Genomic DNA, 27,750 nt, shown 5'->3' with positions numbered 1-27,750 from the left:
AGCATGTGGGGTTATGAGCTCCAATCACCTGGAAACGTACTGTTCCGATCAGGTGGGAGTTCGTTACATGACAATAGCTATTGAATCAGATGAACCAACAAGGTTGGAATCCACTGACAAATATGTTTGGAGAAACATTCTGATGTGATGTGCTCCTAGCAGAATTGAAGTAAACACGAAACTAGATGGAATTGACGTGTAATATATTCGTTACTTTTCTCCTTACCGACAGCTTTGGGCTCCTTGTAACTTGTATACCTGTCTTCCTTCTTCTTCTTCTTCTTCTTCTTCTTGTCTTCTACAAACAATTTACTGAAAATATGTAGTTTGGTTTCATCTGACAATCTCTCACATAGAAAAATGACAACATTTGACAGGAGGGTCCCATTAGAATTAATTTTTAATTTCTGAATACTTATTGTTAAAGTTGGGTTTTCTTGTAGAGCAATGCTAGAAATTACATTTTTATCCCACAACTGTCTTATAATACTAACGTGGCAGTCCCAATCAACCATTGAATTAGTCCTTGTTAAAAATAATAAATATCTAAGGGTTGATTGAGATTGCCACATCTGCAGTGTGAAATAGTTGTATGATAAAAATATGGTAATTTATCTTTTCTGATAATACTGCCTGACTGCAAAAATTTCATTAGTCATCTGAAAATTTCAGAAACAGAACACAGAAAAGCTTCTTTTAGATCCAAAGGCCATATAAAGCAACTTCAAAAACCAGGTAAGATCCAAATCAACAACATCAACAGCCGCCTCATGGTAGATGCAGCTCTAAATGTAATCCCTTTCAAAAACTTCCAAGTTGCAGATGAAATTCTTACAAGATGCAAATTCTTGACACCATAATTATCCCTGAAATATCATTTCTTATTGGAGTAACCATAATTTTTAAACGTTCCTCCTAGCATCTACAAAGGTATCCACATTAAACCCTAAACAAGTACATAAACTTCGGATAAACATTTCTTCCACAAGCCCCAAGACATCTTAGGCATTTAAAGCACATTATCTCAACACAAAGACGAGTATCAAGTTCTAACATGTATGATTGGTGTGGGTCAAAATTTTGATGGATGGACAAAGCTTTGCACGTGTTTCTGTTATCTAATACACGAGAAAATGGGTATATTTGTCATTACAGGTTTTGTGTGCATGCTTAGGAAACAAAAATAAAATGACGAAGCTCCTCAAAGGAAAGGAATGACAATCTAGTTCATCTGACATAAGTTAACTTATATATATCGACTCTGTTGTAGGTGTTTAAAATTTTACCTGAAAAACGTATCACGGGTGTCATGCTAACATGCGTCTAATATGCTGATTATTAACCACAAAAAATGACCTACATATCATATCGTATAATATTTTATCTTAATTAGGTGAGCCTGTCTTTACTGACAACTAAACTTATGGTCTTCCTCTCCTTCTTGAAGAGCCCTTAACTTGAGTCAGACCACTTCCTTATTGATGCAATCATCGACTATTGTTGCACATGACCAAACCCTCCTTAATCTCTCATATCATTTCCTCAGTTAGTCCCTGCTTTACAAATGCATTCATCTCTGAACCTATCCTTCTTGCATGAACACTCATCAATTCATCTATTTAATATAACAATCCATAAATTAATTAGTATCAATGTCCAAATATCTCCTACTTCTGGAATGAAAACAGAATACATCCGCATTTCAATCTCTGTCACCTGGTTCCATTCATACACCAGATATCCCATCAAATTAGACAGGAGAACAAAAAAAACTTGATATGTTGTACTAACTTCTGTGTAAATACCATCTTACACAATAACGAGCTTGGTTCTTAAAAAGCACAAACATTCACTTAGCAAGAGAATTGCACTACCAAAACTAAAATAAAAATACAAACATGCTAAAGCAGCAAGTATACAATCAAGTAGCTCATAGGGTACCAAATTAAGTGGGCCAGAAGGTTACGACTTTGGTACACAAGCTTGTTTCAAGGCAAATGGCGATTCATGGCAATAAAATACATGAACCATGGCAAAATCCACACGTACAAAAACTAAAATCTATAACACATGTACATCAGTTATTACAGTATATAGCATGTGGGGAGGGAGAGGATTAACATTCATAAAATCCCAGGTTTATCACATTACCAACAACAAAAATAAAAATCATACAATCAAGCTACACATAACAGGCGAACTCCTTTCCCAACTAGTCCTTGATGAAAGCAGGGGGCATACCTGATACAAGATTCCTTTATCCTATGTACTTTTTCTCCTCATGTGGTGTAGAACTCGGGGTGTTCCTTCAAAAAAATCCAACAAATAGCTCTCTAAATCATCTGCAGTGTACTTTATGTATTTCCCAGCATGTCTTCCGCTTTCTACTTGATTCCCAAACCTCCCCAGAAACGAGCGGTATGCCGGGATCACCTTTTCCGATATAGATATCCTCAGCTCTTCACGAAGTTGGGCATCGGGAACCTTCCAAGCAGTTTGAACCCTGTAGATTTCCTCAAAGCATGTATTGAAATTCTTAAATCTTTCCTTCAAAGCCACCTTTGCGGTATTACTTGTGCTCCCACCAACCCCTTCATCCTTCAAACAAGACAATGCCTTGCTCCAAGAAGCCCTAAGGTAACTTGTTGCATACTGCCGTATCTGGCCACGACGTTTCCGAACCCAATTATCACCTAAAACCTCCCCAAGATCCGAATCTTTCACTTTCTGTACTACATACAGAAAATTATTCATCAGAAATATATATTGCAGGGCATTATCCTCATAGAGCTTCGATTTAGCCTCAAGATTGGACTGTAACGAGGATATCAACAACAATAACCTATGGGCTACCGGAGACAGTTTGGAGTTATCATTATCATTATCATTTTGCAAAGCATCAAACCCATCATCTTCACCACTTTCCAACAGCAAGTTCAGAGTATCACTGTACTCCACAATCAATTTCAAATAATTCATCACATACCGGGTCAGGGGGTGAATGTCACCGCTTTGCATCGGTTTCTTCGATGTCTCACTCTGAACTGCATTCTCAAACTCCACAAATGTCCCGGTAGCCGCCTCGCCCAGTCCGAAAAGCACTCCTTTCGCCTCATTGATCACGAATTCATCAGTAACCATCGCTTCCAAGTCAGGCAATGCGTCTGCCGTCACATCATACATGTCTAATATCCTGAACAGCTTCTCAGGCGACCTTCTCCCGATTGCAATTGCCTCGCCGAAGTTCAACAGCTGCATCACGCAGCCTTTCACGGTCTCGTTGAAGCAAATCTCCTTGATGCCGTCGGCATCATGGAAAATATGATCGCAGAGGACTTTCTCACGGCTGACAATAACCCTAACAACAATCTTAACGGCCTGAATCCATTTCTTCATCTTCTCGTCCAAGGAATTCCATTCAATCTTCTGAACCTCTTCAATACTCAGTTTGTCAATCCCTAGAATTGCAAGACACTCATCTAGCGCGTCGCGACGGACGCTACTATAGGCCTGAACGCACTCCTTTTCGTAGCCAGAGCGAAGCATCCGGTCCGCAATTTCTTTCAATTCATCTACCGCTTTCGCATCGATCAAATCGACCGAAACGTCGTCGCCTATACTCGCACCGCGCTCGTGGAACCGCTGCGTGGAGCTACGGTCCTCCTCGCTGAAGCTCTCGAAGTCGTCATCAACGATTTCGCCGTCGTTGACCGGGAACGAGAGCGAGGTCCGGCGGATCGACCCGTAGAGGCGCTCGGCGTCGAGCGGGACCGTGTTCCGGATCATGATGTGGCGGAACTCGTCCTCGAGACGCGACATCGCCACCTGGATCGCCGTCTCGGCCCGGTCTACAATCTCCGTATCGGACCGGACGGATAGCTCGTCCATCCGTTTCAGAATCTCGTCGACCGCCAACAAGTACTCGAACTCGACTTGCGACTCCTCACAGTTCAGCGACCGCCTCGAACCCTCAACCGAGTTCGAATCACACCGGAGGATGACCTTCTCGGCCGCATCAAACCGGTCGTCCTCGGCCTTCGAATCCTCGCCGTTGATCAAGTTGGAGATGTTCGAGAGCCGATTGTCGAAGCTGGAGAAGATCAAGAGCATGTCCTCCCTCACCTCCTTCGGCGTATTGAGGCTCTTAACGATCTGCTGCGCCGTGGCCAGGACTCGATCCTCTCCGCCTGTATTGATGCTCGTCGTGGTCGTGGTGGCCATTTCCGGTTTCGGATTCTTAGGGTTTCAGTCTCAGAGACAGAGAAAAATGGTTCGGTATCAGGAAATTAGGGATTAGAAATTTGGGGATAGAAATAGTGATAGCCAGGCCATTTTCTCTTTTCTTTGTTGGGTTTGCGTGAGAGAGAGAGAGAGAGAGAGAGAGAGGGCGTGCGTGTGTTTGGGTTTGGGTTTCGGCTCGGAGAAGCTGAGGTTGACGCTGAAATGAAGAGAAGTGGGGGGGAGGGTTTTTGGTTTTTCAACAAAAGGAGAAGTGAGTGTGAACGAAGCCGGGGAGTAACGTGCGGGAACTTTCTGACGCGCTACTGTGGACTTTTGGGGCTCAGAGATGAGAATGAGATTACTCGTAGATTTTTTCAGATAATTCTATAATTATATAATTTTTAAAACTTTATTATAAAATTATCTTACAAAAAAAAAAAAAAAAAAAAAATGATTTTGTTTTGTGTAGGGTCATGAACTTGACCTGGGAGTGTGGTTCGATTTGCTTACCTGGATTGGGCCAATGGGCCCTACTCTTGGTACGCGCTAATTCTTATCTTGTACTCATGTATTGGTAACGTAAGTGAATAGGTTTTTATTTTATTATTATTATTATTTTTAGAAACAAATATTATTAGGACAAAGTTTTCTTTCCCGTCTATTAAATTGATATAAATGGATGGAGTGATTGAACTAAATTGGCAATTATGCAATCAATTTCGGCTTTCATATATATATATATATCTATATAATAACAATTTGTAGAATGTGGTGGTAGCCCAGTCTTTTGCATTATTGTCTTTTATGGCAAGAAAAGTTTAATTAGTTCTTTAATGAAAAATCATGGGGGTAAAGTGAAGCATGACCACCCACAATAGGAAAGTAATAAACTGATTGCACAACTTTTCAAAGGTGGTGTACACACCCCTCTTTAATTTGACATAGAAAATTGTTCTCTTTTTTTTTTTTTTTTTCCTAGTAGTTGCATACTTGCCATTGTTGAGGATCATATTTGGGAAGATTTGTTCAAAAGAAGAAAGAAATCAACCAAAACTTTTGGAAAATTTGAGAGAAAAACTCTTTAATTTGAACTCTCTCTCTCTCTCTCTCACTCTTACTCCCAACACGATGGACAATGGCGAAGATTCATGGTAGTAGTGAGCAATAATTAAGAGAGATTCAGGATTTTGAAGAATGGTAGAGAACGAGAGATAAAGTATTATTAAAAAGATTATTTGAATAAAGTATATAAAATATAAAATGTGAGTTTTTTTTAATTAAAATGTACACCGAATAGAAACTGGAAGTACTACGTATTTTTAATTATTGAAGTCACACCTTCAATTTACATCTTGTGTGCACAACACACCGGAGGCATGCTTACTCTCTCCAAGTTCGTATTATTGTATAAGCATTTATTTATTTATTTTTATTTTGAATCAAGTATATATATTTACTGACAAAATATAAAAAATAGTTTTCTACACCGTAAACGACCCGTTAGGTTTATGTTGCAAAAGTTGTTGACATTGTCGTCCATGTAAACATCCACTTGTTCGTTGCCAGGTTCAATTTATAATTATAAGATTGCTAAGTGCTAACCCTCAAATTTGACCAATTCCTAGGCAAGACTAGCCGTTGATTTCTTGAGACTATCTCTTGAAGACTACATCTGTCAAATCATTTACATCAACTAACATGGTGGCTTTCTGATTTAGCACCTAAAATAAATGGTTCACTCAATTGGAAACTACTTGTGCTTTGGGGACTTTAAACTTGATTAGTTATTGTTTCAATGCATAAGACAAAAAGCAATACCTTTTAATCGTTAGAATATTTTGGTAGTTAATCAACCAACCCGCTTAAACGTCAACCTTAGGGTCATATTATGCATCTACCTTATATTTTGAAATTGGAAATCGAATGTAAAATTAATTGTCCGTAATACAAACAGTTATTATTTTCGGGCAGATGATCTTCTTATTATTTTAGCTGATCACCGTATTGGCCCTGCTTGCTCGGATAGTCTAAACAAGTGGGAAGCTCACCGGCCATTTTATACTAATTGTTTGTATTGCATATGATACAAATAACTAATTGCAACTTATGACGAAAATATAATTTGTTATTGTTTAAAATTAGATATTTACATTTATGAATTATAATCAAATCATATATATTTTTTTTTTTTGAACAAATCGAATCATTCTTCATAAATCATCAAATAGTGATCCAATAATTAGGATCTAGAGACAATCTGTTCTCTAAGAACAACATCAGAAATACAACTGGGAATCTCTTCCAACCACACACGATCTAAACAAGAGCCAGAAGCCTCCTTTGCGAGTCTGTGTGCTGCATAATTGAATTCTCTGGGCGCATAAACAAAAAGGATAGATTGGAAAAAGTCAAGCTCCCTCTTAATAGCCTCTACAAAATGCCCAAGTCGGGAAATATTCCTAATACTTTGATTCTCTCTAGTTTAAAGCAACTAAAGTGAAAACTGGACCCCTTTTTTTTTTTTTTTTCTTTTTTTTTTCTTTTATTTTTCGCTTATTCTTTGTAGCTTGTCTCATTGGCAGAGATGTGGGGTTCAATGGCACACTGTTTCCAAAGAAAAAAAGACCCTAAATAAATATATGGCTTTCCTTTCTGGCTGAACAAATGACCCTTTACAACATATGATAACAGAATAACATCATTTCCTACTTTTACCATTGAAAAGAATGGAAACATTACATATTTATTGTAATATTGCTCCTGTCGAGAAAGTTGTATGCGCTGAAATTTGTACGCTCCAAAACTTTAAGGGAGGTGATAATTCGTATTTATGTGTCAAGTTTGAATAATGTCAAAGCATGAATAAAATTATATAGGTCAATCTTAATCCGATCAATTTAATTAAATAGATTGACCCCTCAACCCCAACCCGTTAGTTTCATGTCGAGTTCACGAGTCATGTAAAAAATTATTAGCCTTAAATATTATGTGTCGAGTTCAGATCGTGTCGAAACATGAATATAAGACTAATAAATCAATTATAACACGACCCATTAAATTAAACGGGCCAAACGCTTAACCTTAACCGCTAATTTTGTGTCTAGTTTGTGTCGGATTTGCAAAGCTTGTAAAAAATTATCAGCCCTAAAAAATTACTCCTTCCGCAGAAAATTGTTGCCTGAGCTCGGGGATCCTAACAAAAGGGTTTCCTATTTGGGCAAGGCCTTGTTTTAGCCAGAGGGAGCTTCTAACAAAAGCCGATTGTAGCACAGAACTCATAATGGTGTTTTCTCATGTAAAAGGGGTGGCTTCGATCTTTTACTAAAAGTGAAAGAGACCATTAACTTCCTCAGAATATTGACATATAATTGCATTGAGAATTTGTCATAAAGAATTAAAGAACCAAGATTGTATTATATACAATTACAGTTTTTCATGTGTCTATTGCGAAACAGCAGGACCTTACACATATTCATTGTTCTTCTTTCAACTTGGAGAAACATAATAGAGGTGCTGTGGTGACTGCCAGATTTGAGGTGGATCTACCTTTCTTGAGCAGCTCACAGGACATGTGATTGATCAAGATCCATTTCCTTAATCTGCCGTACAACAGCAACTTGTATAAGCAAAGCTACTCAAATACAAAGCGCTCTCTCTCATAGTATTTTCTAAGACAATAAAGAGGATCCAACTGAAATAAGTCCATTGATTATTTAGTAGGCATAATGAGCCAAACCTGACATGTTCTTTGGTTCAGTGGTACAACTCTCTGGTTTCTATCATATGGTTTGGAATAGAGTATTTTCGATGTTTCTTTGCTTACAGCATGATAAGGATTATGTTTTCATTAAGAACCAGACAAGCATTTTCTATAAGCAGTAAAGCTAAAAGAAGAAACTGCGCTATTGTCAAGCATTTAATTATTGTTTTCAGGAACAAACATTTAACTTTTTTCCTCACTCCACCACCATCACTACCAACATTACCATTGTCATCAACAACACACCTATGCGTGATATCTGTACAATTTTCTTTTCACTCTTCTTTCTTTAGTAGTACAAGCAAAAAGCATAACCAAATAGTACATGTGAATTATCAATGGGCAAATTAAGCCTCTTCTTCTTCTTCTTAATGCCATTTAGATGTTGATAAGTTATAGCTTTCATCAGTGAGTTCTTGCTTTGAAATATACTGTAGATTAGTAACACATTGTGTTTACCATTTTCCATGTGGAAACAAGTTTTTGCTGTGGGCTCTCTGTAAAAGGCTAAGTATGGTGTCTGCATAAATATGTAAGAATTCATGATCAACTACATCACAGGTAGTTTGTGTTGAACCAGTAAGTAACCAGATATACAACTGCCATTTCTATCTGCTCAGAATACCTGACAACATCGTCCATGATCTCCCTCTCCCTCTGTACACCACCCCCCCCCCCCCCCCCCCCCCGGGGACAATTTGCAGGAAGACTACAGATGGGACAGCACGATAGAAGCATGTGCTTTTGGTGCAAGGGTGTCATTTTAGTGAACTAAATACTTTATGCTTTATGTTGGGCGATTGAAAAGTCCATTCCCCCGGGCAAAAAAAAAAAAAAAAATGTAAAAAAGAAAGAAAGAAAGAGGCCAAGCCATACCGCATAATTCCATGCATATTGTAAGCTACACCATATTGGTTTCTTGGGATGAATGCCTGTTTGAGGTCTCATCCTGAAAAGAAGATGATACAACATAGTTAGACAACCATACTTTCACTTTGAAAAACCTGTTGGGATGAAGAACCAAAAATTAAGGATGACGCTCACCATGTCAGACAACTGATCTCTTATACAGGACATGGACCTCAGCATTGTCTGTAGAGTATCTTTAGCTAGTTGGAACTTCACATCCAATTCTCCTGAGTGAGACTGTGCATCATTTTGAAGCTGTACAAAGAGTGTTTACAGTCAATAGGCACATAAAAAGCACACAGACCATTTAGCGAATTTTTATTGTCATATAATTCCAGTAGGCGTCTATCTAGAGTTTAATTTTTCTTAGTTTCCAAACGGGCCAGGCCAAAACAAAAGGACATTCATTATGAGAGCCTTCACTACTAAAATTTCAAAGGTAGGTGATGAACTTCAGATACCTTCAAGTTGATAACAGCCACAGGGTCTGCTGATTCTGCATCCTGGTTTGCCATATTCCATGTCATTGCCTTCAACCGGGGCAAAGTAACCTAGGCATTGTTCATATACAAATACGATGTCACATTCTTGTGCGCTTCTAGAATAATGATTAAGCAATTAAATTAAGAAAGAAAGCAGGACGATTTACAACTTCTTCTGCTTATCTTGCTCTCCAAGGTAATCCTGTTACTCCTATGTTGCCAAGAACTTCAACTAATTTTTGGAAGAGTATTTGGAAGCTGAATCTCAATGACAGATTGAGGTTATTTATCTAGAAAGTCGCATGGAATTTATTTCCTACTATGGAACGGTTGAATGCTATTTTTTCTTCTCTAGACAGTGTTGCTGCATGTCCTCTTTGCAAAGGTGGAAAAGATTCTATCCAGCATTTATTTTTTAAATGTATTTTTGCCCGAGTAATATGGCGACATTCTTTTTGGCCAATTGACTCGCTGTCTTTCAACTTCACCAATATGTTGGATTGGATTAAAGTAATTATCTCTCCTGGAGCGACTCTCAAAATTCTAAAGGAGGATCATTATCGATTCCAAATTTTTGCAGCAGTGGCTTGTGACTTTCTTTGGTCTTCACGAAACAAGGCTTATCATGAGAATCTTTCTTTTGATGCTCTTAATCTTTCTAGGAAAATTATCAAAGTATCCCTTGAGCATATGGTAGCTTGGAAGAATATTTCCATTCCACTTGAAGAAGAATGGATGCCACCTCCGCTGCAATGGTTCAAAATCAATTTTGATACATCAATACGAGATAATTTTTCGGCTCAAGCTGCTGTGTGTCGAGATCATCTGGGACATATCATCAAAATGGACACCAAGATTAGCTCCCAATGTCTACCAAATATGGGAGAAGCTCTAACAGCAAATCTTGCTGTTTTATTAGCAGTTTCTCTAAATATCCAAAGGTTCATTCTAGAAGGTGATTCCCAGATCGTTATTCTTGCTCTCCAGCAACCAGAAATTGCTCAAGATTGGTGAATTTCATCAACTATCTATCATACCATTGACTCTATTCCTGCTGACTCTTTTTGGACTGCATGGAAGGTCAATAGAAGTGCAAACTTCTGTGCTCATTATATAGCACATTGGGCCGCAGCCAGGGTCACAGCTAGCAGCATTCCCACCTATTCCTTCAATCCGAATAGTCAGTGGGAATGATCCACCTTTTCATTAGTTTGGATTGTCTTTAGTTACGATATGTTTTAGATAATGGTTTATTTCTGTTTTAAGCTTTGGTGTATCAAAGCTTTAGTTGTAATCTCGTTTTCAAGTATCTATTAAAAAAACTAGCCCCTAGGTTTGTAGTTGTACCAAACTGAACTCTGGCCTCTGGGTATCAAAAGATCTTAAAGATCTCTAAATTTGTAGTTGTACCAAACTGATCTCTGGGCATCAAAAGTATCTTAAAGATCCCTCGGTTTGTAGCTGTACCAAACTGATCTCTAGATATCAAAAGTATCTTAAAGAGATCAAATTGGTACGACTACAAACCCCATGGATTAAATTATTACTTTTCCCTTAAATTAATTCATTTATATCAGCTTAAACTATTGTGATAAGTGATACAATTGATAATTCATCGTGATATCAGATAAGGTAGGGTAGTCTTAAGTTTGAAACCTCACTCCACTCTACGTTCTATTCAAGATAAGAAGTTCCACACCTCGGGATTTTAGAAGTGGGAAGGAGTGTCAGAATAATAGTTAAGCGATTAAATTCATCATTTGCCATCAATTTAAGCTTCAAGGAAAAGTCTAACTTATCCTAAAATATCAAAATTCTCACCTGGTCCTTGAGTAGATCTTCCCGCCATTCTCGTTGAAACTTTTGCAGCATAAGCGTCAATAGTCTTTGTAGCTCAGGCAATACTTCATTGGGAAACAGTTTTTGGATGTCATCCTTGCCGACATTATCGTAAACACACCTGCGGATCAACATCCGAAGGCACACCAAAAGCTGCAACATAGAAAATTTACAAAGATCAACGATACCATACCACTCACAAAGCTTAAATAAATAAAAGACATCTAAACAAAAAAACTAATTAGACCAGAAATTATAAGACCCACAAAAGAAAAAAAAGAATCATCTAATTTCACAGTCAACGGATGTTTCATAGCAAGTGTGTGTGTGTCTTAAGAGAGATAGAGTGGGATTACAGGGTCGAGGTCGGAGTCGTCCTTGAGCTGGAGCATTTCGCGGATGACGAGGCGGTCGGAGGCGTCGAGGCCGGTCTTTCGGGTTCTCCAAAGGGCTTGAAGAATGTATTCCACCGACTCCTTCGAATTCGACCTCATCAACAGCGGCAAGTGACCCCACAGACTGCGCTCCATTCCCCCGAATCCCCCTAGAAAGCGAGAATTGGGTTCTTCCTTCTAACTTCTAACCCTCACAGCGGATTTATTTTCCAGAATTGAAATGCTGCTGCGGGCATGCGGCTCTGTTTTTCATTTTTCGGCTTGCCCTCAAACGATGCCGTTTATGATCCTCACTTGTGTTAAAAGTTTTTCTTTCCGGAAAAATGCAAAGTTAGTGCGTCTAGGTGTTGAATTTTTTAAACCCGAATTCAATTCTTATTTGATTCACGAATTTTGAAGTTTAATTTTGTAAGATAAAATTATAAAAAGTTGAATAAAATATGATTTACTTATAAAAGTTTTAAAAAAATATGATTTATTTTTGATAAAGTTAAATAAAATATGATTTGTTTTTTAAAAAAGTAAACATTGTAGCAAGTATAAAACGTTTTCTACTTGCATCCAAACGGTACAAACATAATTTCACCGATATGTAGATTGAGTAATTTTAGAACGAAGACTTTTGTCTCTCTTTTATCATTTTAAAGATAATGTAACTTTTATATTATTAGATTTAGAATGAATCACTATTAAATTATAATTAAAAAATTATTTTAAAAATCACGTCACTTTTAGATAAACAATGGCGGATAAAAGTCTTTCTTCGACCTTTACTCATTTGAGAGTAATTGAAAAATATTTTGGGATAAGCAAAAAAACATAAATAGGTTCATGGATGTCTCTTTCATTAGAATGTTTGATGGAATTCGTTATTATGCTACATCAGCATCATTCATATTGCAATACGTGTCACTTAAATAAAAAATATATATATAAATTTTAAAAAAATAAAAATAAGTATTGAGGGGATCGAGTCGAGTAATTCTGAATGGCCATCTTGTCAATAAAAAAATGAGATGGCTTTAAAAATCACATATTGATCAAAATTTAATAGTAATCAATCAAACACTCAACAATGATTTTAAAAGCAATCTAAATTTTTTTTTTATGGACACAAGATGAACTTCTAACATTACTCAGATCGAGTCACTCCTCTATTCGGCCTACGGATGGCTAAACCACAAATGGCCAAATGGGATGGCTGGATGACTCTCCACACGTGCGCGCACACACACTTATATATATATATATATGGGATGGCTGGATGACTCTCCACACGTGCGCGCACACACACTTATATATATATATATATATATATATATTACTTTTTGTTTATATTTTTTCATTGTAAGTGATATGTGTTGCAATATGATTAATAATGACATGACATAATAACGACTTCAGTCAAGTTTTATAAATTCTAACGAAAAAGATGTTCATAAATTTATTTGTGTTTTTTACTTGCTCCAAAGAGTTGTCAATCACAAAGTGAAACCCAAAGAGATAATTGCAAATTAGTGAAACCACTAGACTAGATATATTTAAGTTTCCCTTTATGTTTTCGATTTTAAAACGCACAATTTTAAAATGCAGGTATCTACGATATATTTTTAAAAAATATATTCTCAAATAATACATTTTTCTGCAATTTCTTTAGAATCACAATTTTTGTAACACCACAGTTTCATATTGAGAAGAGATGAGTAGCTCACATATAGGGAGTGATTTATAAAAATATTCATAGATATTAAGTCCTATATTGTTTAATTACTAGGTAAAATTGAGCTTTATAAGAAATTATAAAAAAGTTTCAAATTGATTAATTATTTTGAAATGATAGCGCGGATCTAACTAATGTTTTTTTCTAAATTGTTATACTTTTAATTTGCAAAATTGCACTCTAAAAAGTGGAATTTTTAATCAAATCGCATAAATTATATTGTTTAAGGTTACGTTTTGAAAAAATTGCACTTTAAAAAAAAAAAAAAATATATATATATATATATATATATATATATATATATAAAATTGCATTTTTTAAACATTATTTTAAAACCACACGACACGTTTCCCTTCGGCCTTGAGCAAAAGAAGCTGAAACACAAAGAAAGGGCACCAGAACGGCAGCAACCAAACAACAAACACCTTGAAAGCAAACAGCAACACCCCATCAACGCCCAGAAACAGCAGACAAGTGCGTGCACTAATTCAAAACGTCACCAGGTAATGTTTTACTCCAATTACAGCACAACTCGAGATTCTCGTCAGTATTTCTTTTAAAACGCCGTCGACTTATGATTCTGGTTCGAAAATCCCAAGAGATAGTTTGCATCACCTGCTCCTTATAAACGGTTCCCTCTTTTTCAGTGCATACAATTGTTAGCAAAGGCAAGGCGGCCAATTCCGTAGAAGAGAAGGTGGACGAAGCTAGACCATGGCGCCCCACGATCTTCGCCGTCCGTTCAAACGACCGGCGATCTCTGACCAGCAGAGGCGCAGGGAACTCTCCTTGCAGCGCCAAGCACAGAATCGTCGTGACGCCCAGCACCACGCCCGCTGCTTAGCCTCCACCCTCCTTTACCTCCAGCTCCCACACCCCGAACCCACATCCGAACCCGAACCCGAACCCGAGTCCGTGCCCGAACCCGCGCCCGAAACCGAGCAAGTTGCTTCTCCGAGTGAGTTCGATATTCGCGAGGCCTCCAAGCTGAAAGGGGCCCAAGCTCGGAAGTGGTTCGCTAGGCAGCTGATGCTTCCCGAGTGGATGATCGACGTCCCCGATCAACTCGCTCAAGACTGGTTCTTATTCTCTTTCTTTATCATTTCCTATTAATTTATTTTTTTGTTCGTTAATTGTTATTATTTTTTGATTTATTGCTTATAGGTATATCTTTGCAAGGCCTGCTGGGAAGCGATGCTTTGTCGTTTCGTCTAATGGTACCACAGTTAGTAGATTACGGAACGGTTCAATGCTGCACCGTTTCCCGTCTGCTCTACCCAACGGAGCTAGGACCAGAGACGCTTCAGGCTCTGCCCAATCATACACTATACTGGACTGCATCTTTCACGAGGTATATGCATTAGGATTACCATTCATTTTTCTTAGACCTTAATGTATGTCAGAACGTTGTGTCAGGCCTTGATACAAAATGTGAGACCTTAATATGACATGTCAGATCGAAGTGGAGTCAACAATGTTAGGACAAAGTTTTTCACCAAACTAGTCTATTAAAATGATAGATATTGTTAAAGCGATAGGGATCCTAAACTTATATATGTTCTTAGAGTGATCGGGGGGATTTCTTGCATTTGTAAGAAGCGTCGATGGGCCCACCTGCCCGAGCAAATGCTCGGACAAGTTGGCCCCCTACTCGAGCAGGTGGGCTCATCGGGACTTCTCACAATTACCTATCTGATTGCAAGGGGTAGGGCATTGCAGGGGATCTCGATATGTTTTTAGAGCATGTGATTCCCACATGCATTTTTTAACTTTATCAGTTTAATGGACTGTATCGTCGGAATTTATTTCGATCCAGTTTGTAGGAAAACTTTGTCCAAAATGTTATATTAACTAGGTCTTGACATAACACGGAAGAACAACTTGGGATCAACAACGTTATAGATTCCATTACACGTGAAACTCGAACATATACTAAGCATTTTCTTTTATTGATGAGTTTTTTGATCAAATTGAGGTTGTGGATTGCAGGCGGATCAGACATACTATGTGATCGACATGGTTTGCTGGCGGGGTTACTCGCTTTATGACTGCTCGGCGGAGTTCAGGTTCTTTTGGTTGAACTCTAAGCTTGCTGAGACTGGTGCTTTTGACCCGCCTTCACAGTATCATAGGTACAGGTTTAGTCTGGTTCCGGTGTACAATTGTGACCAGGCTGGTCTGTCTGCAACTTATACTGAATCAGTCCCTTATGTGAAGGACGGTTTGTTATTTTATAACAAGTAAGACCCTTTTCCTCGATAGGCTGGCCAATGTTATATGCTTTGAGTTTCTAATGTTGCATTGGTTGATGAGTAAAATTATAGGTCAATGATGCCTGTAAATACGTTTTTCCTTTTATTACGTTGTTCGTATCGTTGGAAGATGCCCAAGTTTTGATGTATTTTATGCGTCAAGTAAGTCTAAGCTTCTGCAGGGTCCTAATGTGAACCTGGTTTGGTTGCGCTAAATTGAAGAGTTACCTGCTTGATTAGGATTAGAAAGTCCTAGGGCATTGGTTGGGTGTGTATGCTCTTTTGTAGTGTCATTAGGACTTGGTTACATATTGGGTTTCATTCTGGACTAGCGTTGAGGGTTAAGCTGATGTTTTTTTTCACTGGTTTATTGTGGAGATGTGCAAATTGTTGAACTGTGTCCATGATTGTGTTCTTCGTGCTTGTGATAGTCTTCATTTACTGCTTTCCCGTTTGACCTTATGATTTGGGCACAACAAACTATGCACAAGGGAGCACATGATTAACATCTATACATTTCCAGTCACTTTACATTAGTGTCTCTTATTGTTGCTCATTGTGATTTCCAACGGTGTATTAAGACATGGTTGTCATATCACTGAACCTACTTTTATTATATGTTGTATTAGATTAGTTATGACATATTCAATTCCTTTGGGCCTAATGACGTCGTGGGTGAGTTGAGGGGTTCATATCTTGCCGTGTTTGTTAATTACCAAGCAATTTTATTTTATTTATTTTATTTAATTTTTACGTCCTTCCTAATTCCATTTTCATGATTATTTTTTCTTAGGCATGCACATTATCAGACTGGAAATACACCACTAGCATTAGTTTGGAAGGACGAGAATTGTAGTCAATATGTCATTGACACAGATAGTCAAGGACAGGTTCCAAGCCAACAACAGGTATCTTGTCACTGAGCTCTGTCCGATCGCATTACCGTTAGATGGAACTTATGAACCTTGGACATGGTGTGACGTCTCACATCGCCTGGGAATGAGGATGTGCTTATATGTATAAATGCACAATTTATGACACAACGCGTTTTAAAGCCGTGATGGTCATGAACCTATCAGAACTCCGCAGTTAAGCGTGCTTCTGCGAAAGCAATCCCAGGATGGGTGATCTCCTGCGAAGTCTGGTTTGGGGAGCCAAAAGCGGACAATATTGTGTCATTGGGGGTGGGTCGTTGAAAATGGTATTAGAGCCATTGTCCAGCCTGAGATGGTGGGAGCGTGCACAAGCCCAATGAGGGACGCCAGCGGGGACGCTGGGTCCAAAGAGGGGGTGATTGTGACGTCCCACATCGCCTGAGAATGAGGATGTGCTTATATGTATAAATGCACCCTTTATGACACAACGCGTTTTAAAGCCGTGATGGTCATGAACCTATCAGAACTCCGCAGTTAAGCGTGCTTCTGCGAGAGCAATCCCAGGATGGGTGACCTCCTGGGAAGTCTGGTTTGGGGAGCCAAAAGCGGACAATATTGTGTCATTGGGGGTGGGTCGTTACACATGGATTGTTGACTTCTTGTTTTGAACCCTGGTATCAGGATGCCAAACACGGGATCTTGTTTAAAATGTGTGTTCTTGGCAGATTTTATCATGATACCTCTTGCTAAGTAGTTTATGGGCCAAAACTTGCACCTTGGAGTGGTCTGTGTAACCTGATTCTGCATTCTGTTTATTAATTAGCAATCTTTTTGTCCCTTGGTAGTAAACCCCTCACATTGTTTTCTCTACAGTTTTTCTATTGCATGTTTCATATCATATACTAGCCAGAAGGATTCCACCAAAGAAAAAGAGCACTACTCCTGCCCTCAGATATTGCTTCATGCTGAAATGGATGTCACTGATGCCATTACGTTGTTCATGAAATGTATTTAAATAAAGTTCTGACTTGGGTTAGTTCATCTATTGTTCATCTTTTAATTTGATGCTTCATGCTAATAGATTATTATGTACCTGCAGTCTGGTGGATGGACTTTGATAAACAGTTTTTGTCGAAAATGAAATATTCTATCAAGCTAGGTGATGAACATCAATGTTCTTTTGAAAGTTTGATCTTGTAGCCTAGGTTGGAGAAGATACTATAGAGAAATGCAGATTTTGAGGCCAACCAAATTCATTACTTCATAAAGCTTTTTGAGAAGTTAAATGTTTTCATAAACCATATGAATGTTTCTGTACACATGTATTATGAAATATAGCTGTATATTGTGATTAGCTAATTTTTTATTTGTTTTTTTTTTTTAAAATTTTTTTTTATCAGGTAGTTTTGGAGCTACAAGATAATGGAAACTTGACTACCTCAGATGAAGCTCCTGTGGTATTTGGCTGCTTAGATGCGGGCTTTATGCAAAAGGTTTGTTTAGTTTAGACTTTAAAATGATGATTAGCCAACTTGGTGCATAATGTGATGAGTAATGGTGTCAACTGATTCAAGTGATTGTCTTTACATACTAAGTGGCCGTAATACATACTAGAAAGAGAGTAGAAAATTTTAGGCATCCATGCATGAGGGAATTGTTATTTTGGTCAGTGGCAAGATGCCAAGTCTCCATATGATTTTCCTCATTATTTTTGTTTAACAAGCCAATTCCTTACTCTATGTATCTTAAATTTCTTAAATTTTCAGTCAGAGTTAGGTTCTGGAAATCTTCTGCGTTTTGCTATCAGTGATGGAGGGTTGAGTTTTGTGAATGGGATGCTTGAGAAGGCTGATTTACATTATCTTGGCAAGTCCAATCGAGCGCGTGCTTTTGCAGATAGTTACTCCAAGGTTGGTAGATATTAAACATTATCACTTATTGAATTTGATTTGGGTCCTAATACATCTTATATATTGCGTACCTAGTCAAAATAGATAACAAATGACTCACATTGTGAAAAAGAAAAAGCAATAATGCTGTAAAACAGTAATTTTAACACCATTGAGGAGTTGGCATAGTTTCTTTTGACCGAACCTTCTGTAAGGGGAAGGTCATGTTGCCGTTGTCCCATTAAGCTTGCCTATACCCTTGCAGCGTCATGAAAACGAAAAATTGAAAAAAGAAAGATTGTTGCCTTAAGAATGTTCAGCATGTTTGCTCGTTGAATATATTATGGTCTGACGAAAAGATCGGAGGAGATTTTCCTCAGTTGTTCATCCTCCCGTGTAATTTGTAGTTGGTACTTGCAATCCTGCGACTTTGAGTTGTGGAATATATATGTGCATGCCTTCATATAATTAGCTACTTTCTATATTTTATTAACCCCAAAAGAAGAAAAAAAAATGCTAGTTTTCCCCGCGCTCTCTCCCCCCCTCTTCTGCCTCATCATTTTTTATAATCTTTCTATATTAAAGTAAACTGGTTTCTTTAAAAGCTTACACTTGTGTCTTTTTGGAGTTTACTCTTGCAGGTTATGTTCCAGTATATGGCTCGGCATTCTCCCCTAAAAATTGATGATCTGCTAGCATCTATTAGCTCATCAATTGATCAAGAAAACAAGCCTTCTGATGTGGAGATGGTTGGTTGATGGTGACTGTCAACGATAGTGATAGGAGTTCTTTTTTCTTTTTCTTTTCTTTTTTGTTAGCGTTTGCCTGCTAAATAGAAGAAATATATTATTATGTAAGGGATCATTGGGGTGCTTCCTTCTCTCAAAAGCTTCCATCACTTGTGGTTCAAGTATGGCTTGCTTTATTTTTTGACAAGAGGATTTCTCGTGATTTTTTCACTAGAGACAAGCCAAACTCAACTCTGGATCTAGCGGTCAGTTTATATACTTGTAATTGTATGTAAGCCTTCTTTTTCGGCAGTGTACAAAGATGTACTGAGGTGATGTGTTCTCACATTTATAACTTTTTAACGCTTTCTTTTACCTTCCTCTTCCATACTATAAATACACTTTGGTCCAGCAAAATTGTTATGAGGCAAAAAGGGGAGTTATGGGGCTTGCTTGCCCTGGCAGCCTCTCTATAGGGCTGTCTGAATTGAGTGCAATTCGGGTGCCAATTGTAGCGGATTCATGGTGCCATACAATCTTTAATAATAAGTAAAAGTCATAGCCTGCTTTAATAACAGATACTGGTGCCAAACATCTTAAGGCATAAGTTTTCCTCGAACAATTTTAAGAGATACAGATCAATTTGCAAGGGTGGTGGGCTCACAGCTGTCATGTACACAAGCCAAGACATCTTTGTATTCCCTTGAAATGGTGAAGGAATCATATACCTTTCCATCCCTGCTTTTCTTGTACTCGAAAAGGAGATAAGAGTGATTGAATGCTGTCAGTTTGCCAAAGCCAAAGTCATGGTCTCTGTAAATGCTCCAATTGGGTATTGCTGTGGCGAATTCTGATAAGCTTTTTCCTGCCCCTCCAACGACAATATGGATTGTTCCATTCATGGTGCCTGAATAATGTGACTTCTCTGAATTGACGCATTGATTCTACACACCACCAGCATTGACAAAAAGAAAAAACAATTAGAGACATGGCATGAAAGTAGGGGTGACAATATGTGTTTACGTGTTAGGTTTGAGTCATGTCAAGACATAAGTATAAAACTAAATAGGTTAACTCAAACCTAATCCATTTAATTAAATGGGTCAGACCCCTTAACATTAACTCATTAATTTCGTGTTGGGTTTATGTTGTGACTTTCGTCTTTGTAAGTCGTGTAAAAAATTGTTAGCCTTAGATAAATTCATCTCAAACTTGGTATGCCACAGTTTGGAAATTCAAAAGAGAGAGACTACAATGCCTTTAGTAAGAGCTTGCTAACAAATTCATCAATGCTGCTGGGCATTGCTTAAAGTACTATTCTGCTGTTTGTGACGGGCTCTTGCATAAGAGCATTTTCATATATCATTGTTCAAACTACCAATGCAACCAAATGATGGTAAATGGTAAAAGTGAATTGTATATCAAAGTGTGCTTGACAAAAGTTGCACATGGACATTTACCTGATAAATGGGGCATACCCTTTCATAGTTATGGACATGGCCGAAAAATGCGATGTCCACCCTGTACTTTTGCCAAAGCTTCTGCAAGCTATCCCTTCCCATGGGCTCTTCAAAGGACCCCTCGTGGGCATACCAATAATTGGAGGAATATCCAAGAACACGATGAGCAGCAAAGATCAACCATGGTTGTTTTCGTCTATCTGCTGATGCAAGGCAATGCTCAATGAACTTGTACTGTTCTGTTCCCTCCCTCCAGTCATGTTCACTGTCAGCTATACAAAAGTGAAACATGCCATAATCTGTTGAATACCTGCACATTTCGTAAACATTTTCACAAATCTCAGATAAGAAACAAAGGAATGTTGGGAAAATGGACCAAGCTGATCTCTAATTGGACAAGTCATGACAGAATTAAACTCCCTTCAATTCTAACTAGTTTAACCAAACATAAAAGCACCTACCAATTCTAGCTGGCACATCTCTGACATATCAAATATACCATAAATGAAGAGAAGGCCAGGTTTTGGTCCCAAAAAAATGTGGGAATCAAAACCTCACCCATGGAGACAAATTGTTGTTCGGTGCTTAGGGTGTGATTCTAACACACCAAGTAATATTGCCACTGAGTGAAGAAACCCTAGTTAGTGGTTCTTTTGATGAATCATTTGTATGTAATCTGCCTTCTTTTGTGTACTAATTCCAGAGGATGCTCTCTGTGTATTCTTGAGAAAGAAAGTTTATTTATGTTAATGTATTAATTAAATGATTAAATTCACATTTTCTTTTCAATATAAACTTTTGGGATATCCCATTTCAAATAAATATGGAGTTCGAGCCGATACGTGGGTAATTTAACAATTTATTGCTAAGCCTCATCCTAATATTTCAACATTCCTACAAACATATAAGATACTGTACTAGAAAAACATGTATGCAATTTACCAGAACTTAGCTCTGTTCTCAGCAGGAACATAGAACATGGTCTCAGCAAGCACACCGCATTCCCCACCTGAATCTGGATATTGGTAGAAGGATCCTGAATCTGGCCAATCACGTTCATGATTGCCACTGCAAGACGATTACATGCATACAAGATTATTTAACCAGTATTATCAAGTAACTTTCATGCATGTATGGATGGAAACGAACAATGAACAGTTGCACAAACCTTGCAACCATATATGGGACAGTTGATGCAATGGGCTCCACCTGTGCCGTGAATTGGTCCCACTGTGAGACGTATCCATCTGAATAAGTCATATCTCCTATGTGGAAAACTATGTCATAGTTTTTCAAGTCCTTGATGAGTTGGTCGGTAGTATTCAATGAACCATACTGAGCATTACTGTACTCATTTGAACCATCACGCTCAGCCTGAAAAATACAGAAACTCAACTTAGCTAGCAACAGAGTCTCCCAGATGCAAAGTGAAGGGTGTGCATTAAAATCCTAGCAATGGTTCTCAAGCCCCTTTCTGAATACTATTCCCATTCTAGTGCAGAAACCAGAAAATGACATCTTTCAGAAGCTTTCCTTCTGCTCCAATTTCACAAACTCTAATTTAATTTGGAAGATTTATTATCTATTAACCTTAATCTACTTCTACGTCTAGACACTACCTTCCCCATGTCGCCAAATATTATTACACGTTGTAGCGAGTCCTGTCCAGGATACGGGGATGATTTGAAAGAAAAGGTTTTGCTCCAGATACATGAACCATTGGATAAGAGATGACCCATCCTGTAAGTGTACCTGAAATTAATACCATTATAAAAACGGTCAACATATATCATCAATACTGGAGGATATATAATTTTATGTCAAGAAAATGAAATTAATTAAAAACATACACAGAGTTCGGCCACAAATGTCTTAAGAAACTTGTGTGTATAAAACCCTGATCACGCCAGCCTACTGTCCTTGCAGGTGAACCTGCAGAGTTACAAGGAAATCTCATTATGCAATGAAGTGGCAAGAGGTCATGCTTTGAAAATAAAAACTAACCCATTTGGGAAGATTTTATAGCAGAAACTTTATAATATTGCATTCTAAGAAAGCATAGAAATGGCCAGAGTGAAGTATTATTTATTGAGAAGAGTCTTTCTGCTTTCTTTGAAGGTTACAGTAGAAATCAAAGCATGCATGGTATGATCAACTTGCAATTCATAAGGGAAAGTATGCAGTGGGGTAAAATTATTGGTAGATGAAATGAATAATACCACACATGCTGTTCTGATCAACTGTCAATGTTCCTGCTGGGGATCGAGTTTGAGTTTCTCCCTTCAGACCCCATTGCACTAGTGGAACAGCTTCATCTATTGCATAGCCACTCGTCCAGGTTACTGTCATCTGCATAACATCAAAAGCTTACATAAAAATCTGCTTGTAACATTGTATGTATAGATGTCCCTGCAAGCCCAAACCATAAGAACTTGGATAATTAAGCATCATATTCTTAGTGCCAAAACTATAAGTCTTACTGAATTTTAACAACTACTCCTTGTAAACATACTGACTTAAAACTTAAAAAGATCATAAACGAAAAAAAGAAAAGAAAAAAAAAACATCAGAAGTTTTTATGGGAATCTTTAATTTGGGTAAACTTACTTCATCCCAAGATTTCCCTTGAGCAAGGCGTGGGTATAGAGGTGCTTTAGGATTGGCAAATGAAATGAAATTTGAAACTGCCACCAATTTAGGCTGCAATATTCAATAACATAATTAATTATTTATCAGTACACATGAAGAAAAATTGGTTAGTCTGGAGTTTAGCGATGCAGTAACATGAAATGAGTATAGACACCTTCACAAGGATACTAACAATTAGTCCAGTTCAAAAATATATGCACATATTTATGAAGCATGCATGTATAATAAGAACAGCAAAAGAGCCAGGGACACACATTTGACAACCCGCCTGAAAAAACTGCAAAGGAGAAATCTGCCCGCTGATTGATCAACTCGAACTTCAAAACAGCTTTGCCAGTTTTTGTATACTTTGAATTGGAGGAATTTGCATACTTGAACTACAACAAAGATACTCACCAATCACCATCACATAAGTTAGAGAAGCAAAAACCAACTCGATCCGAGGAATTTACCAATTTTATCTGCTACTTCAATCTAAGTTTTTCAATTCAAATTGTACACACCTTTATCGGGCTTGTGCATATATATGGTTCTTCAAGTTCGGTTTCATCATTCAGTGGTGGACAGGTTGATGAGCTGCCAATTGATGCAGGTCAGTTTTCAATCAAACCGGTCTTAATAAAAAGCCTATATGTTGTGATTCCGACATCGGATGGAGGAAAACTGACTTGGTGGGGTTAGAAAGCTTATTAAAACTTAAAAGGGCTACAAAGTCATATTTCATTAAAAAAAATAAATAAAAAAAAATCAAATGACAATGTATTCCTGGTTTTCTGTCTATTTTACTTCAAATCCTTATTGGTTCTTAATTTTCGAAAAAATTGTTAATCTAGTATTGTTTGTTTTACAATCCACTACACCTACGCTACATCACCAATATATCCAAGCAAAACTACTATATAGCTAGAGTACTGTACAGACTGATAAAGCTAGAGATCGATGTAGATTACTTGAAGTCTGCAGGAGAAAAAACTGCAACCCAATCATCCTCAGAAGGATCTGCGTTTACAAGATTCACGGTCACCCATTCGGTGTCCTCGCCCTGTAATCATATAATTATAAAGAAAAACTCACATCAAAGACTTAACTCTATCGATCTGTAGATATTGAAATATCATGAACATCAAAATTGAATGCATGTGAGCTGATAATATCATATATAAGCGCCCAATTAACATAAATCCTCTAGTCGGAGGCTCTCGCCATCCTCCGGCCAGTGCCACACCGGTAGTCATTTTCTTGTTTTACACGTGGCCATTGGCCAATTCCGGCCGCCATGCGAAAATCTGCTTTTGCATGACCAATTCGTGGACTCTTTTTTCTTTTTCTTTTTTCATTTTCATTTGGGTTTAAGATTTTCGTCACGTACTAAGATTCTAAGAAGGAGAAGTGGAATGCTTGGACGGAGGAGAAGTAGAGAAAGTCGGCATGAATTGTCTTCTAAGAAACCACGAGCCTTCTTAATTAATTGGCTGTTTTGGAGGCAAACGCCATTGAATGGAAGGTTTCACGTCATGGGATAGTTTTTATGGCAAAAGTACACGCATTCCACTTGGATTGTTATTGTTTCCCTCACAAAAAAAATAGAGTGGGGCCAATTTGTAGGCCCTACTCTAGTGTCTCTTTGGTGTTGTGTATTTATTGTGCACTGTGAGTATTTTTATCATTTTTTCACAAAAATATCCTTCAATAACCATCGACCAATCTTTGGGTACACGTGTTCATGAATATATACAAGTAGAAAAATATTTGAGGTATTACAATTTTTATTATAATTTCTTTATAAATGACAGTTTATAATTGGTAAAATTAATAAAAGTGAATGATTGACATGTCGGCCACTAACTTATTAAATTGATAAGTCTGATTTTTTGCTTAATCATTTCACCAATTAAGACTTGTAAACAAAATTTGTTGTAAAAGTTAGGAAAAAAAAAAATACACACTCTCCTCAAAATACCACTTCATTGTCAATATTTTTCAACTATCAATTGTGTCAATGTCCCTATAAATTCTTAAAAAATATCAATGTCCAATCCCCTAAGCCAACAAAAAGACAAAAATGATTATAATTTTTTTTAATAAGACAAATACCCCTAAAACGTCATAAAGAAAAAAAACTAAAAACTGAAAGAAAAAAAAAAAGAGAGAAAAATAAAATAAAATAAAGGGTGGTTTGAAAAGCACTCCTAGGAGTGGCAGAGCTGCACCAGCCACCTCCAACCGTTGTTTGGGGTGGCTTGACCACTCTCCGGGGAGTAGATCGACCACCCTTGAAACTTATAGGGGGTGGCTTGGCCATCGCTGAATCTGACGGGGTTGGCTTGGCCACTCCCAAAAAACACTTGAGGATGGCTAGACCAGCTCGATCTATTAGTTTTGGGGATGGTCGATCCATCCCTTAAAAGGTAGCTCAGTCACTCCCGGTCAGATGTACATGGGGGTGGTTCAGACACACTTACTTTTTTTAAGGGTATTTTTGTGATTAGGGATGACATTGATATTTTTTGGTAGTTTAGGAAAAACATTGACATTTTTTTTTTTAGTTTATGAAAGACATTGATATAATTAGTAGTTTGTGATGAACATTGATAATGTGATGACTAGTTTGAAAAAAATATATGTACATTTTCCTAAAAGGTTGAAAATGACCGCAGATCAAACACTAGAAGAAGGTTGAAAATGAGAAGAAACGGTTAAAGAGCTCCACCGAGAGTCCGACAAAACCACCTGTCACTGTTTGTCCTTTCAGCTCCCTTTGATGCTTGGCGTGAGGTCACCATACCAACAGCAACATTTTATGAAGTAAATACCATAAACCAACATATAGGTAGGGTAGCTAAAAATGCAGATCGAATTGGAACGAACGAGGTACAATCACATTAAAAAAACAAAAGGAACTGAGTAAGGAAAAAGAAAAATTGAATGAGGGTAAAAATAAGGAAAGTATATATGTAGATCGATGAAATATTGGTACGTACCTTCAAGCCTAGAATGAGTGGGTTGGCTTTAATGGAGACCGAATCACGGAGGGCAAGAGAAGTTTTATGAATGTTGATATGAGAAAGTGGATGCATGTCATCACCTACCCTGCCTTGAGCCGAAGCCAAGCCCAAACTTTGCAGGCACAAAACGAGCACAATCCTGAAGATCATCTTCAACCAGTACTCAGAGCTGTCTGCTTCCATTTCTTTTGCTTTCTGTTGTATATTATTACTATTTTGTTTTTGTTTTTTAGGTTAAGGAGTAGAATGATCGAGGGAAGAAATATAGAGAAAAGAAGCAGGGAAACTCAGCTGAAGATGTGAGAAACCATTAATGGAGGCTTAATTAGGCTGTGTGTGAGAGAAGCGAAGACCACAAGTACCTATATATAAGGAGCAAGGAGTTGGTGTACGGTACGTGTGATTGTCTTTAGCAAAACAATGTTACAATTTTTTTATTAGTATTTTTTGCAAACCGTACCAAAGTAGAGAAAATAATATTTATTTAAGCGTTAAATACGTGACCTCATGTGAGTTAAAACCTTTATATCAATTTATATCGTAGATAATACATCGATTATGGTTAAAGATGGAGATGGTATTTCCGTTCAACTTCCGTTCAAAAATTGACGGAATTTCACGTCACATGCCTTAAAAAAAAAAGACATTTGTCCATTTAAATAATTAAAAATTAAAAAACTAAAAATTAAAAAACTAAAAATAAAAAAGAAAGAAAGAGGGGTGGCTATAATGGAGGTGGCTCGGCCACCCCTTTTGGCTTGGGGGTAGTTTGGCCACTCCCAGGGGTTAAACCCTAACTCGAGTGTTGTTTTTTTTTTTATTACTTTTTGAGCTTGTGGGGGTTGCTGAATCACCCTCATGGCCTTTGGGGGTGGCTCGGCTCCAGCTACCCCTCTTTCTTTTCTTTTTTTCTTTTTCTTTTTATAAGTTTTTAAGCTTTTTCTTATTTTTTTTAGTTTTTTTAGTTTTTTTAGTTTTTTTTTTTTAATTATGCATATGAACATGTGACGGTTTTTAAGGCATATGACATGGACTTTTGTAAATTTTTGGACGAAGGTATCATTTTTGTCTTAGCCATAATTGATGTACCATCTATGATACGAAATGAATCGTAAGGGACAAAAAATAAAGTCGTTAAACCACATATGGTAAAAAAGTATTTATCCCTTTATTTAAAGACAATGGTATTCATGGTAGTTATTGTGAATGATTAAAAAATAGTATTTATTTAAAGTAGATAAACATTTAGAGAATTTGTTGTTAGATGATTTAAAAAAATTACTAGCTAAAACCCTTAAAGTAGATTTTTAAAGTTAAATTTAAAAAAATTATGAAAAAGTCATTGGGAATACTCTTACACCATATATGTGAGGAGAAATAGGATATGCTCTTTGTTCAAGGATGAGAAATGCAATTTAGTATATTATTATATAGTTAAGATGATAAAAATTAACTATTAATTTTTTTTTTTAATAAAGTCATGTTGATTTAAAAGATTATTTTTATTGTCGAGTTATTTCAATTATAATTATTTACTAAATAGTATTTTTCATTAGAGGATAGACA

General features: G+C 37.3%; 4 protein-coding genes across 4 annotated transcripts; 1 reads left to right on the top strand and 3 right to left on the bottom strand.

The window, feature by feature from the left end:
- Positions 1-1,853: 1,853 nt before the first annotated feature.
- Positions 1,854-4,570, bottom strand: LOC133874845 (exocyst complex component EXO70B1). Its single transcript, XM_062312730.1, has one exon. The coding sequence runs from the start codon at positions 4,219-4,221 to the stop codon at positions 2,263-2,265; it is 1,959 nt and encodes a 652-aa protein (XP_062168714.1). The 5' UTR covers positions 4,222-4,570; the 3' UTR covers positions 1,854-2,262.
- Positions 4,571-7,578: 3,008 nt separating this feature from the next.
- Positions 7,579-11,832, bottom strand: LOC133874847 (uncharacterized). Its single transcript, XM_062312732.1, has 6 exons — positions 11,568-11,832; positions 11,194-11,364; positions 9,352-9,441; positions 9,026-9,145; positions 8,858-8,930; positions 7,579-7,820 (listed from the first exon to the last, which is right to left on the bottom strand). The coding sequence occupies exons 1-5, from the start codon at positions 11,739-11,741 to the stop codon at positions 8,883-8,885; spliced, it is 603 nt and encodes a 200-aa protein (XP_062168716.1). The 5' UTR covers positions 11,742-11,832; the 3' UTR covers positions 7,579-7,820; positions 8,858-8,882.
- A 1,840-nt stretch (positions 11,833-13,672) lies between these two features.
- LOC133875209 (uncharacterized) lies at positions 13,673-19,451 on the top strand. The gene is made up of 8 exons (XM_062313252.1): positions 13,673-13,829; positions 13,974-14,405; positions 14,491-14,677; positions 15,316-15,566; positions 16,372-16,486; positions 17,854-17,946; positions 18,220-18,363; positions 18,984-19,451. Exons 2-8 carry the CDS (start codon positions 14,041-14,043, stop codon positions 19,098-19,100), a joined length of 1,272 nt encoding a protein of 423 aa, XP_062169236.1. The 5' UTR covers positions 13,673-13,829; positions 13,974-14,040; the 3' UTR covers positions 19,101-19,451.
- A 128-nt stretch (positions 19,452-19,579) lies between these two features.
- LOC133875208 (nucleotide pyrophosphatase/phosphodiesterase-like) lies at positions 19,580-26,505 on the bottom strand. The gene is made up of 12 exons (XM_062313250.1): positions 26,161-26,505; positions 24,130-24,221; positions 23,683-23,755; positions 23,434-23,556; positions 23,138-23,230; positions 22,750-22,879; positions 22,381-22,462; positions 22,150-22,282; positions 21,699-21,904; positions 21,473-21,598; positions 20,531-20,840; positions 19,580-20,014 (listed from the first exon to the last, which is right to left on the bottom strand). The coding sequence occupies exons 1-12, from the start codon at positions 26,365-26,367 to the stop codon at positions 19,709-19,711; spliced, it is 1,881 nt and encodes a 626-aa protein (XP_062169234.1). The 5' UTR covers positions 26,368-26,505; the 3' UTR covers positions 19,580-19,708.
- Between the last annotated feature and the right edge of the window lie 1,245 nt (positions 26,506-27,750).

Source organism: Alnus glutinosa, chromosome 8, assembly GCF_958979055.1.
Source record: "Alnus glutinosa chromosome 8, dhAlnGlut1.1, whole genome shotgun sequence".
NCBI lineage: Eukaryota > Viridiplantae > Streptophyta > Magnoliopsida > Fagales > Betulaceae > Alnus > Alnus glutinosa.
The sequence above is the reverse complement of the archived record's forward strand: the minus strand, read 5'-3'. Positions and strand labels throughout refer to the sequence as shown.

Bases quoted from the DNA above. Each gene is read 5' to 3' on its own strand.
- LOC133874847 (XM_062312732.1), bottom strand. From the start codon at position 11,741: ATGGAGCGCAGTCTGTGGGGTCACTTGCCGCTGTTGATGAGGTCGAAT. The intron at 11,365-11,567 runs GTAATCCCACTC...TCTATGTTGCAG, and splicing joins ACGACTCCGACCTCGACCCT to CTTTTGGTGTGCCTTCGGAT. The intron at 8,931-9,025 runs GTGAGCGTCATC...TCTTCTTTTCAG, and splicing joins GAGATCAGTTGTCTGACATG to GATGAGACCTCAAACAGGCA.
- LOC133875209 (XM_062313252.1), top strand. From the start codon at position 14,041: ATGGCGCCCCACGATCTTCGCCGTCCGTTCAAACGACCGGCGATCTCT. The intron at 14,406-14,490 runs GTTCTTATTCTC...TATTGCTTATAG, and splicing joins GATCAACTCGCTCAAGACTG to GTATATCTTTGCAAGGCCTG. The intron at 14,678-15,315 runs GTATATGCATTA...TGTGGATTGCAG, and splicing joins TGGACTGCATCTTTCACGAG to GCGGATCAGACATACTATGT.
- LOC133874845 (XM_062312730.1), bottom strand. From the start codon at position 4,221: ATGGCCACCACGACCACGACGAGCATCAATACAGGCGGAGAGGATCGA.
- LOC133875208 (XM_062313250.1), bottom strand. From the start codon at position 26,367: ATGGAAGCAGACAGCTCTGAGTACTGGTTGAAGATGATCTTCAGGATT. The intron at 20,841-21,472 runs GTAAATTGCATA...CGAAATGTGCAG, and splicing joins GAGAACAGAGCTAAGTTCTG to GTATTCAACAGATTATGGCA. The intron at 20,015-20,530 runs GTAAATGTCCAT...GGTGGTGTGTAG, and splicing joins GGGTATGCCCCATTTATCAG to AATCAATGCGTCAATTCAGA.